The 20,360-nt window shown below is 49.6% G+C and overlaps 1 protein-coding gene across 5 annotated transcripts in view; it reads right to left on the minus strand.

Moving 5' to 3' along the window:
• Positions 1 to 4,170: 4,170 nt before the first annotated feature.
• Positions 4,171 to 20,360, minus strand: part of LOC146061612 (uncharacterized) — a 447,354-nt gene continuing 431,164 nt past the window's right edge. For all 5 annotated transcript variants that reach the window (XM_083174479.1, XM_083174488.1, XM_083174510.1 and 2 more), the window contains 5 exons: positions 18,347 to 18,484; positions 18,060 to 18,194; positions 17,705 to 17,833; positions 15,602 to 15,896; positions 4,171 to 6,560 (listed from right to left, as the gene is read on the minus strand). In XM_083174479.1, coding sequence (XP_083030605.1) covers positions 6,001 to 6,560; positions 15,602 to 15,896; positions 17,705 to 17,833; positions 18,060 to 18,194; positions 18,347 to 18,484 — 1,257 coding nt within the window. In that variant the 3' untranslated portion in view covers positions 4,171 to 6,000. The remainder of the gene's footprint in view (positions 6,561 to 15,601; positions 15,897 to 17,704; positions 17,834 to 18,059; positions 18,195 to 18,346; positions 18,485 to 20,360) is intronic.

Genomic DNA, 20,360 nt, shown 5'->3' on the forward strand with positions numbered 1-20,360 from the left:
CCTAAGGGGGGTAAAGACCCCCTTAGGGTTGAGTCATATCGACCCATCTCAATAATTACTGCCGACGCAAAAATCTATGCCAAGATCATAGCTAATAGGTTAGGGAAGGTGTTAGATTATATTATTCACCCAGATCAGACTGGATTCCGTCCGGGAAAATCCACAGCGATCAATTTGAGAAGAGTCCACGCATATATCCAGCTAAATAACTATAGGGGAGGCTCTGCGGCGCTGGCATCATTTGATGCCAGCAAAGCATTTGATGTGATTGAATGGGACTATCTCTGGAAAGTCCTCAAGGTCTTTGGTTTCGGAGATGGTTTTATTAATTGGATCAAATTGCTATATCAGCACCCTGTGGCAAGGATAACAATTAATGGATACACCTCCCCCTCCTTCCCTTTAGCAAGGGGCACAAGACAGGGGTGTCCTCTTTCTCCACTGCTATTTGCAGTGGCGGTGGAACCCCTGGCTTGTGCTCTGAGATCTCAATTAGGCCCTACAATATCTAGTGGTCGGAGCATGGTCTCCCTCTACGCGGATGACCTACTGGTTGGGTTGGATTACCCAGAAACCAATTTGCCAGTGATAATGGGGGTGATTTGTAAATTCGGGGAGATTTCCGGGATAAAAATGAACTGGGAAAAGTCTAATTTGATGTACTTGGGGGACTCTCCATCTACCAGTCCGCACGATTCAATGTTGAGAACTACTGATAAGTTTCGATATTTGGGCATAACGGTCTCTAAATCCCCGCAAGATTTTTTGGGGAATAATGTACGACCCGTCTTGAAAGATATTCGGGACAAATGTCGTAGATGGACCGGGTTGCCTCTTTCTCAAATTGGCAGAGTCAATTTAATTAAAATGTCCATTCTCCCGAAGCTATTATATATTATTCTTCAGTCCCCTGTCTATATCAAATTGGAATTTTTTCAGGACTTGGAGGGCACCCTTTCCTCTTTCCTATGGAGAAATAAGCGACCTAGAGTCAGATTAAAAACCCTGTATAGAGCAAGAAGTGAGGGGGGGTTAGCGTTGCCGAACTTTAGGTGGTATTATTGGGCAGCACAACTTACCCATATATGCTCTTGGTTTCAAGGGAAAGTAGATTTTCTGGAGATACAACTCCTCGTGGGAGATCTAGAGTTGGGCCTCTCACCCCTCCAGCTTCTCCTATCTAGATGTAGGCGCCGAGATTTTCCCCCAATCATCACCCAGGCTTTAACAATTTGGGATCAAGTACAGAGATTTACTCACTTCGGGGACATTGACCCGGACACATCTATCCTTGCGATTCCAGCACTAAATAATAATACACTCCAACTGGGTAGGGCCTGGGGAAGGTATGGACTACGGACAGTAGGCCAGTTCATACAAGACGGAAGAATCCGTCCCTTTGGTGACTTACAAAGTACGTACGATCTTCCCGATCAGATGGCCTTCAGACATATCCAGTTAGGCAGTGCCCTAACTCAGTTGTTAAGAAGAGGGGGTATTATTAGGTCATCCCCGGGGAAAAACTTTATGACAGGTTTGGGACCCCGCCATCGACTGTCTAAAATATATAAATTTTTACAATCTGGTGTACAAGGGGAGGAGTTGGAACGACTGAGGGCACGTTGGGCAGAGGACATTCTCTGGTTGGATTATCTTTCTTGGAGTGAGATATTGGCGGCTCCTACTAGAGCGACCATCTCAATCCGTATCCAGCAGGTGCAGTTCAATATACTGCACCGTATATATATTACGCCGGTGAGCAGGAAAAGAATGGGTCTCTCTGATAGCGACCTCTGTCCAAAATGCCTGCAAGAGCAGGGTACCCTTTGGCACTTACTGTGGGAGTGTAGTGAATTAAAAATTTTTTGGGGTAATATTATTAATACTCTGGTGTCGGTTGGGGTCCCACAACATATTTTGTCTTCCTCTGGTATGATATTGGGGGTATGGGAACACGGTATACAGAGCGAACCTGGGGTACAATTGGTTAGGAATGTTTCAGCTATTGCTAAGGTTATAATTGCTAGACATTGGATGGATAAGGTAACTCCCTCTAGAGAGGAGTGGATTCACTTGGTTAACACTATATGCTCACATGAAAGATTTACTTATGCAAGCAGGGGGGCCCACTCCAAATTCTATAAAACGTGGGGATTATGGCGTAACTCGAAATTCTATAAATTGGACTATTGAAACACAAAACTTAAAAGAGATATAATTAAGATACTATTTGGGTTTTTTCTCTTTTTCTTTTTTTTTTTTTTTTTTTTTTTTTTGTGGTACAAGGGGAGGGGGAGAGAAGGAAGGAAGGAGAAAAAAAAAAAAGAAATTATATTTTGCACTATGCACTTTAAGCAGATCAATAAATCTAATAACACGCCTCTTTTTAGGATTTATTTCACCTACAATACTATGGATAATATGTATTATTAATTAGATAGTAGTATACTATGAAGTGGTTCACGATATATTGTTAATCAGAATTTTATGCACAAATTGCACTTAGCACTTTGAGAAAAGGGCACTAATAAGAGGGTACGCTTATCTATTGGGTATGTATAGCAAATAGTGCAAGCTGGAATCTGGGCTCACCGGATTAGGTTAGCAAGTTAGTCTTTTTAATGATTTAGTAACTGGTAACTACATATTGACAATTCTCTTCTATATGGCAAGAAGATTGTGTGGAATATTAATCAAGCTATGTATCAAGATATAACGCAGTGTAAAGAATTTTGTAATGATATGTATTGTAGTGTATATGTTTGTCTTTGTATTGTCTATAAATTTAAAATAAAGACTGAATTTAAAAAAAAAAAACATGGAGAGGCAGAGGGTGTCTGGCACTGTCTGTGGGCTCACTGGGCTGGTTCTCTGTCATGTGAGTCAGAGGCTCCACCCAGCGTTATAGCTCCAGACACACTTTGAGTGACAGATGTAGCCAAATATATAAGAGATTGGCAAATAAACCATCTATTGCCCAAGACAACTACTTTCATCTTGCGACCAACAGAATTAATGCAATAATTCCGTTCTCCGGCTGTCTAGGTATAGCATCCAGCGCCTCCAAGTTCAGCTCTGCCAGCTACCGAAGCAGAGGTCTGGTCCGTGACCAGTAAGGAACCAATTGACACCAGTTGGGGGGGTGTCAGCAGCGGGTCGATGCACACACTCTAGCAGGTAGTACTCAGGTGTCAGCGTTTGGGCCTGAGTCAGTATCCGTGGTTCCAGTAGGAGGATTCTGGTGGTGGCAGCAGTAACCATGCCCACTGCGTATTGGGCGGAGTCAGTAACAGGCGGTTACTGACGGCAAGAGGAAATCCCCTATCGACCAGGAACCGCTATCTGTGGACCCAAAGGGCGTAGCCAGGTCGTAAGGGCAGGCGTCCGGTCACAGGGGGGGGGGGAATTGTGTGCCTATACTTTTATTATGGGGGGGGGGGATTGTGTGCCTATACTCTATATGGGGGGTGAAAGTGTGCCTATAATCTATATGGGGGGTGAAAGTGTGCCTATACTCTATATGGGGGGTGAAAGTGTGCCTATACTCTATATGGGGGGTGAAAGTGTGCCTATACTCTATATGGGGGGTGAAAGTGTGCCTATACTCTATATGGGGGGTGAAAGTGTGCCTATACTCTATATGGGGGGTGAAAGTGTGCCTATACTCTATATGGGGGGTGAAAGTGTGCCTATACTCTTTATGGGGGGTGAAAGTGTGCCTATACTCTATATGGGGGGTGAAAGTGTGCCTATACTCTATATGGGGGGTGAAAGTGTGCCTATACTCTATATGGGGTGAAAGTGTGCCTATACTCTATATGGGGGGGGGGGATTGTGTGCCTATACTCTATATGGGGGGGATTGTATGCCTATACTCTTTATGGGGGGGATTGTGTGCCTATACTCTATATGGGGGGGATTGTGTGCCTATACTCTATATGGGGGGGATTGTGTGCCCATACTCTATATGGGGGGAATGTGTGCCTTTACTCTATGGGGGGAATGTGTGCATATACTCTATATAGGGGGGAATGTGTGCATATACTCTATATAGAGGGGAATGTGTGCCTATTGTCACGTTTCGTGAATCACCAACTGGAGTGTAACGGAGGCTGGGTGCTTTGATATAAGGTTGTTGCATTAACGACAGAAGGGAGTGAAGCAATGAGATAAAGTAAAACCTTATTTAATGAAGATACTGCGATACAGGTTGTAAATGATGGCACAATAATATACTGTAAGTTATGGAATGATAAAAGTCAATAATACAATACTTTATTGAAGAGGATGGAGATGCTTGGTAATTGAAAGAAGTATTGGATGATTGGTTGAAGAATTGGATGATTGGATGAAGAATTGGATGATTGAATAAAGAGTTGAATGATTGAATGAGGGTTGGATGATTGGATGAAGAATTGGATGAATGGATGAAGATTGGATGGTTGAAAGAACAATTGGATGAAGATTGGATGGTTGAAAGAACAATTGGATGAAGATTGGATGGTTGGAAGAATAACTGGATGAAGGTTAAGTGATGAAGTCTGAATGTCCTTGCTGAATAGGATCGTGGCTGCAGAACCAGGAGTAACCGTGGAGAATAACCATCAGGAGTGAGGAGAAAGATAATACCCCTTTGGGGGGCTAACCTTGTCCAGTCCATATTGGCGGCAGCAGGTTCTGTGGTACACAGGTGTAGCAGTGAGACGATCAGCAGGAGTAAAAGAGAACTTCACCAGAGGCGCAGGAACTGTAGTAACTACCACAGACAGCCAGGAGTGAGCAATGATGCATAGGCATGGACATCATTGTACTGACTGCCGGTCTTGCCCGGCAAGTCAGTACTTAAGGAGTGAGCTGTGCGGCGATTGGATAGCCACTTGACAGGAGGAGGTGGAGCCATACAGTACAGGTTGCAGGATCCCAAAACCAGGCTCAGACACACATGGCGACTCACGTCTCACGCCACCTATGCCCTGCATGGCACCAGAGCACATAGCACCACTGTCACCACGCGGTGACAGTGCGGGAATATGCACCCCACCAGCACAAGGAACAGGAGCAGAGGTGAGTGCCAGGGTAGGAGACACGCTGATGCAGGACCTAGGGCTAGGCACAGCACAGGGGAACTGGGTAGCAGCCATGGTGGTCGTGACACCTATACTCTATGGGGGGAATGTGTGCCTATACTCTATATAGGGGGGATGTGTGCCTATACTCTATGGGGGGAATGTGTGCCTATACTCTATATGGGGGGGGAGGTGCCTATACTCTATATGGGGGGGGGGGGGGAACGTGTGCATATACTCTATTGGGGGGGATCTGTGCCTTTACTCTATTGTATGTAATGTGTGCATATACTCTATTGTATTAATTTTTTTTTTTTTAAGTTTATCCTTAACCCCTTACAAAAAAAGGAAAACTCAGTTTCAACCTTAACAAACACACTTTAATCTAGCCTAACTAAAATAACTCACACTGACGCAATAAAGACACCGACACCAAAGCATTAGATTTAAAGGTTATATATATATATATATATATATATATATATATATATATATACACATACATACATACATATATATATATTTATTTAGTTATTCATTACGTGGTATGATGACCCCTCTTAAAGGGCCTGCAATAAGGTACCATGTAATATCCAGCTCTAGTCACATCACATTGGCGGTGACTTAAATGCCCCAACTAATCAATATTAATATGGTGACTACCGAAACGTCCCATCTGACAAAGGCACAACCTAACATTGGGAAGTCTCTTCACCCCTTACCTGGCCGGTGTGGACACTCCTGTGAAGGAGTGCCCAAATTGTCCACCCCCCGCAAAGCCAGGACACACCCGCCATCTTTTCTAGGGGCAGTGCCTCCCAATGCCCATTTATGCCGCAAGTGACTGCTGGACCGTGACGCCGGACTGCCAGGCTCTAAGATACATCCTTGAGAGGCTCTAAGAGCCAACGCATGCCACCCAATGAAGACCAACCTAAGCTACACATGAAAAAATATCCCCCAGAAACACCCCTAAACCCAAAGTAGTCAAGCTGACACCATCGCTAGCGTAATACGGTGGGCTGGCCTGCAGCAGCAAAGGGTGACGAATGGCCGAACCCCCTATAGCCAAAACGAACTTAGACACAGCATAGTTCACCTTCTTTCTGGCCCTATTGATCGCGCAGACATCAAAGCACCCCTGCCAAACCCTGCGGGGAAGAATATCTGACCAGACTAAATGGACCGAAGGCCAACGTCGAAAAAGCTCAAGGAGGTCCCCCTTGATCGCCATAATAACCTTAATGCCCATCATCTGGCACAGATCGTCCCCCCCTAGATGAATCACCACTACCGCAGGACGTCCCCATGCCATCTCTTCTCTATCCAGGAGGGCCAGCAAACCGGACCACCTAAGGCCCCTGACTCCGAACCACCTAACTGTACGTCCACTGGACAACTCAAAAGCCCTCCTAGCTGAAGGGTGCTGTTCGGCCCAAAAAACAAACGAGTTGCCGACTACCCACATCTCTCCCGGAGGTATTGAAGGGGAAGCTGAAAGAAAAAAAGGACCTAACGTCAGTAAAAATGAATACATTTCCAAGTATTAGTAAAGCAAGGTAAGTTAGTACAGTGAACCCAAGTGAAGTCGAAAACTTGGTAAAACACCTCTCGTGTGTTCCGGAAGGGGGAGGTGGGCCAAATTGAAATTAATTAGGATCCATGGCGGTAAAAAATGCAAGAAAGTCCTTCACACCCCCAATTCCGGAACACTAGCTGTTAAACAGGCGGGTAAACAGCGGTTTTGGGTCAGCGCAACAGGCGCACTACATCTAAATCTTATCTAATCCTATATACTTCTTAAAAGCAGCGGACTTCCAACACCCGATTGCCTGAATGGAAGAGTCAGGAAGCCCACTAGGCCTCCGCGCAGGTAGCAGCCCCAATGCGGAAGGAGTGCGTCCTGTACTCCTCCTCCCTTAGGCCCAAATGCAGCAAGCAACGTGTAAACACTGCATTAAACTGATACTTGGTAAGCAGAGCCCCGTCTCCATGCAACAACCACTGGGGTTTGCCCGGAGGCCTAGAAGGAGCGTAGCTAGTGGCTATAGTCACAGGGCACACTTCCGCCTCCACATGAGCCCGCAGTGTGACCCACTTGCCATGGCCCAGCTGGTCTGTCTTAGACCGAGGTATCTCTGACATGAGTGAACCCTCTGCAAAAACCACGTCCATGAACAGAAGGCCCATGGTTAACGACCCCTTGCTGGCCACCACCAGCTCGCTAATCCAGAATGCGCTAAAGAAAGCTAGGGAAAACGGCCAACTAAAAAGCGTGGACTCAAAAGGAAAGTCATCAGGTGCCCCTATCAAATCACGCAGCAGCCGCAGATAAATAGACCTGCGCGAATCGGCCGTGGAGGTGCGCTCCTTAACCCATCCATGCAGAGCCTTACCCAGCATAAATGACCTAGTGGGATCCTGCATCCCCCGCATTCACGCATAAAAAGCAATACCTGCCAAGGCGCCACCCATGGCCGCCTTGGACCTGCCCCAGCAGTAATGATCCCAAACGAAAACCAGCAAGCAATGCGACTTACCCTGAACCTCAAACCTAAGGCGATGCGCCTCCCAATCCTGCCAGACAGATGAGTAGGCCCAGGGAGTAGAAGGAGCCAAGGATTGCTGTATAAATCTGTCATCCCTGTTCTATAATCTGCCAGACAGAATTCGGACACTCCCGGAAAACTCCCAAAATCAAAGCGGGAAAGCGCATCAGCTATGCAGTTGTCCACGCCCAGAACATGTGCTACAGAAATACTATCTGTTACTGCAGGCATTTCAGCACTACGTATTGCAGCAGCCGCAAGCCTGCTGCAATGACGCGCGCTGATTGTTTATCGCATGAACAACCATTTTTGTTGCACCCAAACAATTTTGGACTTACCGTTAAATCCTTTTCTCTGATTCCACAGGTGTCACTGGAGTAACAGTGGGGAATAGAAGGGCGACTGCAGGGAGCATGGGCACTTTAAAAAATTTCAGAGACAGTGTGGCCATCTCCTCTCCTTCTACTTCCCTCAGACAGTCAACAGAATTGTGCCCGCAGGGAGCTAGAAGATAGGAAAACACTTCCCAGGAGGAGGTTAGTACAAACTAAAACACTCTCTTACACAGAACAGTATAAGAAAAGAACTGAACATGAAAAATGGCAGAAACACAAACTAGACCACACATACCATCGAGGAGAGTTTCAGCAAAGTCAACTGGTAGAAAATCTTAACCTAACTGGAAGAGACCTATGGTGCTGGAGAAAATCAAAGAAAACAAACTGGTCTGAATGAAGCTAAACAAGAACTTCAGCGTCGAGGCGGGCGTCCAGTGACACCTGTAGAATCGAAGAAAGGGATTAAACGGTAAGTACAAAATCCTGTTTTCTCCTTCATCCCCTAGGTGTCACTGGAGTAACAGTGGGGACGTCCCAGAGCTCCCAACACGGGCGGGACAGCGCTGAGATCCCCTCAAAACCACGCAGACAAACTGAGAAGCAGGGTCTGCAATGGTATCAAATTGGTAGAACTTGACAAAGGTCTTCCTACCCGACCAGGTAGCAGCCCGGCAAAGCTGCTGAATGGAAACCCCTCCGGCAGCCGCCCAAGAGGAACCTACCGAGCACATAGAGTGTGCCGATATGGTAGAAGGAGGAGGACGAGTCTCCGCGATGTACGCCTGTCTGATGGTCAGACGAATCCACCGAGATAGCGTCTGTTTGGTTGCAGGCCAACCTATTTTCAGCGGATCGTAGATCACGAACAAAGCATCAGTCTACCTAATGGAGACCGACCCTTCAACATAGATACGGAGGGCCCGCACCACATCCAAAAATTCGTCAGCTGGCGAATCCCCCTCAAAAGCCGGGACTACAATGGGCTGGTTTATGTGAAAGGCTGTAACCACTGTAGGCAGAAAAGCCTTGCAGGTGTGAAGTTCCGCTCTGTCCGGGTGAAAGATCAGGAACGGTGGTTTACAAGAAAGAGCCCCTAGGTCAGAGACCCTCCTTGCGGAGGCCAAGGCCAAAAGGAGCACAGTCTTCCACGTAAGATATTTTAATTCCACAGATTCTAGAGGTTCAAACAACGAGGATTGGAGGAAGGTTAAAACCAAATCCAAGTCCCATGGTGCGGTAGGAGCCCTAAAAGGGGGGTTGAATACGGAGGACCCCCTGGAAAAAGTGTCTGTACCTCCGGTAGGAAGGCCAAGCGGCTCTGGAAATATACAGACAAGGCCGATACTTGTACCTTGAGGGAGCCCAGCCTCAAGCCTCACGATAGGCCTGCTTGTAAGAAAAGTAGGAGTCTCGCTTTTTTAAACAACCTAGGTGAGACACCCCTCCGCTCGCACCAATTGATGTAAGCTCTCCAGATACGGTAATAGTGGAGAGATGTCACCTCTTTCTTGGCCCTCAACATCGTAGGGATAACTGTAGAAGGAATCCCTGCCTTCCTCAGGATGGACTTCTCAGTAGCCACGCCGTCAAATGAAGACGCTCCAAGCCTTGATGGTAGAAAGGTCCTTGACTGAGCAGGTCCTCCTGCAGAGGCAACGGCCATGGCTCGTCCACGAGCATGGACGTGAGGTTTGTGTACCAAGACCTGCGCGGCCAATCCGGTGCTATCAGAAGAACCGTGGCCATCTCCCTCCGATGTGTTAAATCCGAGAACCATATAGTGGCAGCTGGTGATTGTGTCGAGACGCCATGAGGTCGACTTTAGGGAGACCCCACCTCCTCGCCAGTTGCTTGAACACCTGAGGATGCAGACACCACTCTCCGGGGTGCATGTTGTGTCGGCTCAGGAAGTCTGCCTCCCAGTTTTCAACCCCTGGGAGGAAGACTGCGGAAATAGCCTGAGCGTTGTCCTGGGCCCAGAGGAGAATCCGACTGACCTCTCTCATGGCTGCGAGTGCCGCCCTGCTTGTTTATATACGCCACTGCCATGGCGTTGTCGGACTGGCCACAAATGGGCTGATGTTGCAGAAGATGTTGAGTCTGTAGTAAGGCATAGTACACCGCTCTGAGCTCCAAGATGTTGATGGGCAGAAGAGCTTCCTGAGGGGACCAGATCCCCTGGAACTGTTGATCCAACGTGACAGCTCTCCATCCCCACAGTCTCACATCTGTGGTGAGGATTGTCCAGTTCCAAATCCCGCAACTCTTTCCCTCTTGCAGATTCGCTGAGTGGAGCCACCACAAGAGGGAGAGGCGAGCCCTGGGTGACAGAATCACAGACAGAATGGGATCCTGACCACTGACTCAGAAGGCAAAGCTGAAGAGGCCGAGAGTGAAAGCGCCCGTACTGTACTGCCTCGAAAGATGCCACCATTTTTCCGAGCAGTCTGGTGCAAAGGTGTACCGTCACCCACTTTGTGTGAATCGCCCGGACCAAAGTCTGCAGAGATAGGATCTCTTCCTGAGGCAAGAAGATCTTCATCTGGACCGTGTCCATCAACATCCCCAGGAATAGCAACCGTTGGGTGGGTTGAAGTTGAGACTGTGTAGTTGAGGATCCACCCATGTTGTATCAGAGGTGGAAACTGTCCAACAACTCCTGCTGTGAACAAGCTTCAGAAGCAAGTCTTCCAGGTACGGTATTACCGTGACCCCCTGCGACAGTCATGACCTTGGTGAAAATTCTGGGTGCAGATGAGAGGCCAAACGGAAGTGCCTGGAACTGCCAATGTTGGAGTAAAATCCCTGATTTTGAAGGTCCCAAGGTACCTGAATCACCACTTCATCAATAGAATGCCTTTCCCTGGAGAAACTGGCAAACCGGTTTTGAACAACCTTTGAGGAGGTGTACTCTGGAAGGGGTGTGGTATAACTCCCCGACAGTCGGGATCCCGACAGTCATTATCCTGACTGCCTGGCCTCAGACAGCGTGGCCAGCGCAACAAAGCCCCTTGCGGGCACGCTGCGGGCACTATTCTATTCTCCCTCTATGGCGGTCGTGGACCCCTACGAGGGAAAATAGCCGCCGGCCGTCCGTCGGGGATTTAACAGTCGGGATCCCGACGTCGGGTTAATGACTGTCGGGATCCCAACTGTCGGGACCCCGTCCGGCACCCCTCTGGAAGATCATCTTGTAGCCGGAAGCTATCAAATCTTTCACCCAGGCATTGTGGCACGAGCCTTCCCACTTCTCTGTGTAGAGCTGGAGGCGTGCTCCCACTCTGGGATCTCCCAGGTGGGCGGGAAGACAGTCATGCAGTGGTCGTAGAGGTAGTCTTTGGCTCTGACTGGGAGGTGGAGGCACCTCGTCCACGTCCTCTTGTTCCACGCTGTGAGAAACGGCCTCTGGCACGTCCTCGAAATCTTGACCCTGGGCGAAAGGACCGAAAAAGAGGGTCCCTGAAAGGTCCTCCTTGGGGCAGAGGTAGGAGTTGAGGGTAAAAAATGCGATTTACCTCCTGTTGCCTAGGAAATCCATTTATCTAGTTCAGGCCTGAACAGAACTTCCTCTTTGACTCCGCATCTGCCTGCCATTGCCTTAACCATAGAGCCCTGCGGGCAGAAATGGACAGGGCAGACAATTTTGCCACCATGATGCAGATGTCCGAGGATGCCTCCACTAAATAAGCAGAAGCCTCTCGGATGTGATCTGCCAGCCTGACGAGTGTTGCCTCGATATGATTGGTGCGGAGATCAGAGGCAATCTGTGTGGACCACACCCCGATGGCCTTGTTGACCCAGCACCAATGTTCCCTCTAATTTTACGAAGGCTGTGTGCGGCAAAAGATTTTGGCTGTGCAACTTTGGAAGGAAATTTAAATTTTTGTGCGTCACATATATAACTGGAAAATTGTGTTCAGCATTTGTGTTAACTTTACTTCAAAATATTGATCATGTAAACATTCAAAACACAGCACACAATGTAGTTAATGGGTGAAAAACACATTAATTGAATCCACAACTGCAAAAAGGGACCACTCGTCGAGTTGTGTGCGCGCGCACGTGCGCACAGCTTAGAGGAAACACTGCCCAGCACCCTACCTGTGCAGGGTGCTGAATAACCCCTGCGGCCATATATATAGACTTCAGTGTGGTTTCCAACTTCCTGTCCGAGGGGTCCCTGAGAGGAAGCACACGGGACCGGCAGTGCCGTCTTTTTAGAAAGACGCGACACTGAAGAATCTACTGTGGGAGGAGTCTCACACATTTTTCTCCCCTCTGTTGAAAAAGGATATGTAGACAAAAAATACCTGGAAATCTGGAATTTTTTTATCAGGGTGGCGCCAAGCAATTTGTAAGTGTTCATCTAATTCTTGGCGCTTCCCAAACATAGAAGGCCGAGAGGGAGCAGTGTCACCGTCCTCTACCTTAAGAGCCTGGCGAACCATAATAATAAGGTCTTCCAGGCCCTGTGTTACCGGTTATGGCTCTACCTGAACAAGGTCTGGCTCAGGGTCAGGGTCATAGTAATCACCCTCTAGGGATGGCATGTCGTCATGAGAGTCATTATCCTCCAGTATATGAGGAAATGCTCTTTTGCTCTGCAATAATGGGGGAGGCCTGGAGCTCGCAAGCAGCTGCTGGATCCGGCACTAGAGCCTTGGTGAGACCCTGCACAGCCATGGCTAAATTAGCCTGCTGTGATCTAGATTCCACCCTGTCCTGAGAGGCTGCAAGCTCTGTGGCCAGCTTAGACATGACCTCTGTGAGCTGTGCAGCCCAGATAGGGGTCACTGGAGCAGCCTTCCCCGGTGTAGCCACCATGTCTGCTGTGCATTTATCACAGCATAGGTCTCCTTCTGCGGAAGGCACAAACTCAGTTGTGCACTTCTTACATACCACTTTCTTAACCATGTTCGACATACACAGACACAGCAGAAAAAGAAAAGGGTAATAGACTGCTGGGAGCAAGTGTGACAGAGGAGCTGCCCAGTCAGATAAAGCGCTATGTGAGCGCTCTGACTTAATTTGCATACAGCCGCAGCTGACCCGCACCCCTATACCCCACTGTCCGACTCACGGATCCTGGGGTGGATGATGGGGATAAGACACAGCGTGTCTGGAGCCTCCAGCCGCGGTATATGCTTCCGAGATCAGCGAGCTCGTGAAGCGCCGATTTCCAAAATGGCGGCCTCGTGTGCTGGGGAGTGCGGGGGAAGCTGGGAGTGACGTCTAACTTCCCTTCCCGGCGAGCTCCTTTTACAATGGCGCACATTTTAAAGCGCAAGGACCACCACTTTTAAGAATAACCCGGACACCTCTCTAGTAGAGGGACCGGGCTCTACTCACCCCTGCCATGCTGGCCGGTGGGCGTTGCGGCTGGTGGGGGATCAGGACACGCGACGCACGCAGCGGTGTCTCTGTCCAATCCGGAGACAGTGGTTTCCTCAGCCGGGGACCAGAGCACAAGCCGCATGCATCTGCGAACTGAGGCTGTCTGACCCTGTCTGTCTGAGGCGAACAGAGGCTGTCTGACCCACCCTATTGTTGATTGCAGAGTAAAAAAATTAAAAATATAGATTTCTCCTGAACTTGCCCTGGAGCAAGACAGAAGTGCGCCTAGCTCCCGCAGGGCACAAAACAAGACTGTCTGGGGGAAGTAGAAGGGGAGAAGCTGGCCATACTGTCTCTGAAAATTCTTAAAGTGCCCATGCTCCCTGCAGTCGCCCTTCTATTCACCACTGTTACTCCAGTGACACCTAGTGGATGAAGGAGAAAAAAAAATCGTCCTGCCCGGTAACTGATGCCCCCACAACTCTACGGCAACTATAATGGGAAACCGCTACAAGAGAAGAAGATTCCTTGTAAAACCTCAGGAGACCCATCGTACCACTCGCCCCTGGAAAAAAGGCACCGAAACCGGCAGAGCCGTCCGCATCTGTGTGCAATTTTAAACGGGTACTAGAAACGGGCCGTGGCGGCAACAACTCCCAGTTGAAGTCCTCCAAAAAGGAGGACCACACCCGGAGGTCACCCTTCATCTCCCCAGGCAAGTGAATGGTGAGATGCAGGCTGGAAATCCCCGCCGTAACCCTCTCAAGTTTCCGGCAAAAAACCTGCCCAATCGGGATGACTGGGCAGGCAAAGTTTAGGGACCCTAACAGGGACTGCGCGCTTGGCGGAGCCTAACCCTGACTGAGCCCAGACATTTCTCCAACTGTCCCTGAAGACGGGCAACTTTGTCCGCAGGGAGCCGGCAACAACCGGCCACCGTGTCCACTTCTATTCTGAGGTAAGACAAGCAAGTGGATGGGCCACTATCTTCTGCCACCGGGACCCCCAATTTTTTTAAAGAGCGACCCCGCAAAACTAAGCAACTCCTGGCAAGCAGAACCATCCAGTGTGCCTACAAAGAGAAAATCGTCCAGATAGTGGGGTGGAGGGGCAAGAGGCGGAAAGCAGATTCCACATCCAGTTTGGCCAAAAGGGCACCTGAACCAAAACCCCGGATTATGTCATGGGTCGCATCGAAAAGCTGGTAACGGACACGGCAGAATTCAGCAGGAATGGCGTCATTCTCAGATCACCCATGTGGATAAGACAGGTGCTGGATCAGCCGAAACTTGCCCGCGATCTTCTTGGGCACCACCCCTAGTGGGGAAATGCACAAGTTGGGCAAAGGCTGAGAGTCAAAAGGTCCGCACATGCGGCCCAAAGCTATCTCAGTGTCCACCTTTTGTCTCACCACATGGGGCAACTCCGCATCCAAACGCAAATTCCTGCATAAAACCACCGTAACCTCCTCCCCAAGGGCAAATTAAACCCAAACTAAAACCCTTGAGAAGGAATTCCGCATCCTGCCTATTCGGGTACCGGGACAACCATGACAGCGGGGACACTAATGGGGGAGTGGGCCTACGAGGGCACCAGAAGGGGCAGACTTGCACTCTTTGGCAGGGCGACCAGCTCCGCACACTCGACAGGTGTGTCGGAACCGACAACTCGCACCTCTTGTGCACTTAGAGTCACTGTATGCAGCCCCCTTCTTTCCAGGAATGGGATTCTTAACTAGTGACTCGGCAGTGGGGGTCTGGCTGGTGACATCCAGTCAATTCTCCACATCCTTGAAACCGAGAGTATTACCCTCCTGATTATGACGAAACGAATAGTCGTAATCCCGACAGACGAATCCCCTGTACTTCAAAAACATCTAAATTTATCATGAAGATGTACCTTACTACATTGGGGTGTTCCTCTGGCTACTCATCCAGATAACAGGAGGAAAAAAACATAAACCCCTTGAGCCAATGGTGGAAGCTACGATATGCATGCTCGCCTACTTACCCCAGGCTTCTTAATCGCGTCAAACCCGGACTTTAAATCCTCGGTAATTGTGAACACGTCCACAAATTTACCTGCCTTAATCTTATCCCTGACCCTTTTACGCAGACCCCTAGTCACTGCGGTGTTTGAGCAATGCACATCTCCCCATGCAAAGAGGGTTCCTTGGGAGCTGCCGCCTGATTAGGCGCGTTCGCCTTCCCCACTTTTTTTGGGACCTCCCAGCACCTAGCTTTCTCGTCGCTGCTAGCGGAGCTGTCTGTAGAGGACGACACTGAAGTGGAGACATGTGCAGTATTAAGCTCACCGGTTCCTGACGCGGGACCCTTATCTGTAGGCTTGATGGAAGCCCCAGCTTCGGCCGCTCCAGCGGCCCCCGACACACCAGGGGAGGGAACGACAATGGGAGGACCAGACATTGGAACCAGAGCAGAAGGACCATCCGACCAGACGTCATCCCCGGTTGGCCCCAGCACCACTGGAGGTACTGGCAAGGGAGCAGGTTCAGCATCCGGAACGACAGGTGTAACTGCCACATTCATATCCATTGCAGTCAGCTGTGGAGAATCAAAGGCTCCCACCGCCAACCTGGGTAAACCTTCCTGGGAAACAAAAGAAGCTGTTACATTCATGGCCCTGTACCCACATCCCCCGAGGCTGCACCGCAATCGACTGGAGCAGGAGTGGCACCACCGCTGGCCGACATGATATATGGCGGCACCCACGGGAAGGTCCCACCAGCCCAAATGGCTGCTGCCAACAATTGTGCTGCTGCCAAGGCGCCGCATGGCCGCCAAAGGGGTAACCCAAAAATGCCGGCGACTGCGGCACACTATGTGGGCATTAAAGGACCAAGTGGTCTGGGGCCCGTGGGACAAGGGAAAACAGGTAGCAAGCAACGGGGCCAACAATGAGGTCATGGAGACGGGGAACGTCTGCTGCTGGGAGGAATAAATGCTGGGGTGGTCCCAATCACCTTGGACGTAGCCCGGACCTGAGGCAGATATCAGTTGCAACACCCCTGCCGGGGCTGCAGTAGGCGCCAGGTCCTACCCGAACCAGGCCCGGCAATGGCCCTTGAACCCATGTCTTGCAGTTGCAGGCCCCCAGACCCTGTCCGTGGCGCTAAAATCGGCGGGGGGGCAACTCCCCAACCAGCCTGGACCCAAACCCACAGGGCAACGTAAGGCAGAGGTGTTGGTGCCAGTCCTAACGCTGACACCTGGGGACACTGAAGGGGATGTGGCGGCCCCACAATAGGGGCAACAGGGGTGACCCACCAAGCCTCCGGCCCCGCTGGGGTCTGTGGAGGCACGAAAACCAGGAGGGGGAGGGCTGCCGCAGGGCCAACCTGAGAGTACTGTGCTCAGGCCTGGACGTGGCCTGGGAGAGGCCCCGACCACATCTGCCACGTAAGCTGGAGAGGGGGGCTGGGCTTCAAAAGAGCAGCCATGGGTGGACATGTGCCCAGCCCAGGGGTGCCGGGATCTGGTCCCCCCATGGAGCTGGGCACACCCCCGGTAATTGCCGATTCGCCCACCTGAGCGGCCACAGGAGGGGCTGGGCGTACAGGGGGGCAGTGAAAGGGAGCACACCAGGGGCTGGGGGCATTCATCAAATAGGAAAGGGAGAGGGTGGTAGCCATCGACAAGATGATGGGGGGGGGCATTGTGCAAGGGGGTGGTGCGTGAATCTGCACAGCAAATTAATGGGTGGTGAGGGGATACAGATAGTACTTCGCTAAGGCTGGTCTGGAGCTGCTGAAAGTTTTAAAAAATATATTTTTTTAAATCACACTTAAATCACCACCCAACACCCAGGTGAATAAATGATGAGAAAATTACCAAGTTTAGAAAACTATTAGAAGCGTGAAACTTATCAGCAAACATTTGATGGGGAAGAATTGAATATCACACTAATATCAGCACATATAAAAGTTATGGAAAAGGGAACAAACCAACATAATTTACATAGTTCTTTCATCTGCCCACTACCTAAGGGTGTCCTGAGGCGGATGGGGGTGGGTGGGGGTGCGCGCGGGGGGGGGGGGGGGGGGGGGGGACACACACGACTATTGTGCCTGACAGTGAGGGAAGAATTTTTGTCGACTCCCTTCAGCTGGTAGCTCAGATCTGTTTACTATGGATCTTCTTATGGTCCACATGCACAGCTGCAAACGTGGACCAAACGCCACAGCCGCAGTGCATCACCATCCATTCGTTGCCAGGGAGACGTCATTCAATGGTCCGCGACCAACGAATGATTTCTCCAGCGCTTGTAGATCAGAGACACCTCTATGGTGTCCCCCTCCCCACCCCCCACTGATATGAAAGATTAGCATTCAGTGCACTATGGACCCCTAATGGGCTTCTCACACATTCAGCCAGCAGGTGGTCAGGGTCTGACTCACCTCATTACTTCCTCCATCAGAAGAGGTTGCACTGTCCTGGTCCGTTACCATCTCCGGTAATCTCCTCTCCTCTTTTCTCTCCATCTGGTCCTTCTTCTCCAAACCCTGATCTGATGTCACCTCTGAGGCCTATTGTGCAGAGAAAGAGATTCTGGGATATGTCATAGAAAAAGATTATTACGTATTGCACAATTGCATGCATCTATTTAAGCTTCTAATCCAGGAGCCTCCAAGATCTAAGGCACTCATTAAATGACGTGGACATCATCAAGGACTGCCCTTGACCCATCTCTACGCAGTCCTCATCCCCCTGCTGTCACACTTCACGTTTCTTAATTTTATTGCGTTCTGTTACCAGTGATTCTTCAGGGGCAGATTTCTTCTTCATTTTCCTTGTGGGTGGAGTCTGTTCCTCCTCTTCCTCTAACCCCATCTCCAATCCGTCACCCTGAGACTTTAGTTCCACCCTCTTCTTGCTTGGCCCTTCTCCCTGAGGAAAGAGGAATATCAGCTCTAGAGCACCACCTGGCATTAGCATTTCAGTGTAATGGATGAACAATCTAGTCAGCACCGTGGTCCCCTAGGAAGCCTCTTCTCACACATTCAGCCAGCAGGTGGCGCCATGGTAAGCCTCTGACTCACCTCATCCCTGCTTCTGTCAGGTGATGGCTCAGTGTCCTCCACCATTGCCATCGCCTCTTGTAGCTTCATCAATCGCTTTTGCATCTGAAATAGTCCCTTCTCCCATTTATGCCTTATCTTCTCCGGTACATTTGAGCCCTGATGGACAGAGAAAAGGATTCTCGGTCATACAAAAACAGAATTTTGGTTCTTACAGTTAAAGCCCTTTTCTCTTATTCCATAGGGGACGCTGAAAGTAGGGATGACCATCGATGATTAGAAATCATCGATGGTTTATGGCCGATGTCGAATAGTTTTGCCATCGATGGGGGAGAACCAGATGGTTTCCCACCATCGATGTAAAGCTTAAATGAATAGTTTCGTTTTTGCTTTTTCCCTACAGTGCCGGAACACGGTGCATATCTCCGCCCCCGACACCCGCGAAGCCCCGCCCCCACATTTTGATTGGTCCACAGGCGACTCAGAGAAAATGGATGACCATCTATATGCAAAAACATTGATGGTCATCCATAGAATGGTTATAGACCATCGATGGCCAGTTGCACTTTTGCCATCGATGGCAAAGGCAGGTTCACATCGAGTATACACTAGTAATTAGGGGAGCCGGCACTTTATATAATTTGTAGTGTGTGGCAGACTCTTCCCCCTCTAGACCCCTTCCCTCCACCAGTTACGAAACTGTACGAGCAGAGACGGTAAAGCCAACTGTAGAGGAGGATAGAATCCAGACCAAACAAAACACACAGAACATACAGTAAGGCAAAGATGCTGCAACAGCTGCCATGAAACTTAAACTACAGCAGAAAAACGTAAACTAAATAGCGCAGGATGGGCGGCCAGCGTCCCCTATGGAATCAGAGAAAGGGATTTACCAGCACAAACCCAAATCCTGTTTTTTCATCATCCAAAGGGGACGTCGCAAAGCTCCCATCCCGGTCAGGAGAGCTCTGTGTTCCATGCACAACATCTTAACCGAATTGCCCTTCTAAAGCCGCAAAGGACCCCAGCAAATTACTACAGAAGGCCATCACATCACACGTGTAGTCAGCAGACAGCACATACATGGCAGCATTGTGGAGGCACAGAGTGATGGGAGGAGTCTGATATACCATAACCCATCACATCACACGTGTAGTCAGCAGACAGCACATACATGGCAGCATTGTGGAGGCACAGAGTGATGGGAGGAGTCTGATATACCATAATTCATCACATCACACGTGTAGTCAGCAGACAGCACATACATGGCAGCATTGTGGAGGCACAGAGTGATGGGAGGAGTCTGATATATCATAACCCATCACATCACACGTGTAGTCAGCAGACAGCACATACATGGCAGCATTGTGGAGGCACAGAGTGATGGGAGGAGTCTGATATACCATAACCCATCACATCACACGTGTAGTCAGCAGACAGCACATACATGGCAGCATTGTGGAGGCACAGAGTGATGGGAGGAGTCTGATATACCATAACCCATCACATCACACGTGTAGTCAGCAGACAGCACATACATGGCAGCATTGTGGAGGCACAGAGTGATGGGAGGAGTCTGATATACCATAACCCATCACATCACACGTGTAGTCAGCAGACAGCACATACATGGCAGCATTGTGGAGGCACAGAGTGATGGGAGGAGTCTGATATACCATAACCCATCACATCACACATGTAGTCAGCAGACAGCACATACATGGCAGCATTGTGGGGGCACAGAGTGATGGGAGGAGTCTGGTATGCCATAACCCATCACATCACACGTGTAGTCAGCAGACAGCACATACATGGCAGCATTGTGGAGGCACAGAGTGATGGAAGGAGTCTAATATACCATAACCCATCACATCACATGTGTAGTCAGCAGGCAGCACATACTGTACATGGCAGCATTATGGAGGCACAGAGTGATGGGAGGAGTCTGATATACCATAACCCATCACATCACACATGTAGTCAGCAGACAGCACATACATGGCAGCATTGTGGAGGCACAGAGTGATGGGAGGAG

This window comes from Crinia signifera, chromosome 1, assembly GCF_055691185.1.
Source record: "Crinia signifera chromosome 1, ASM5569118v1, whole genome shotgun sequence".
Classification (NCBI taxonomy): Eukaryota; Metazoa; Chordata; class Amphibia; order Anura; family Myobatrachidae; genus Crinia; species Crinia signifera.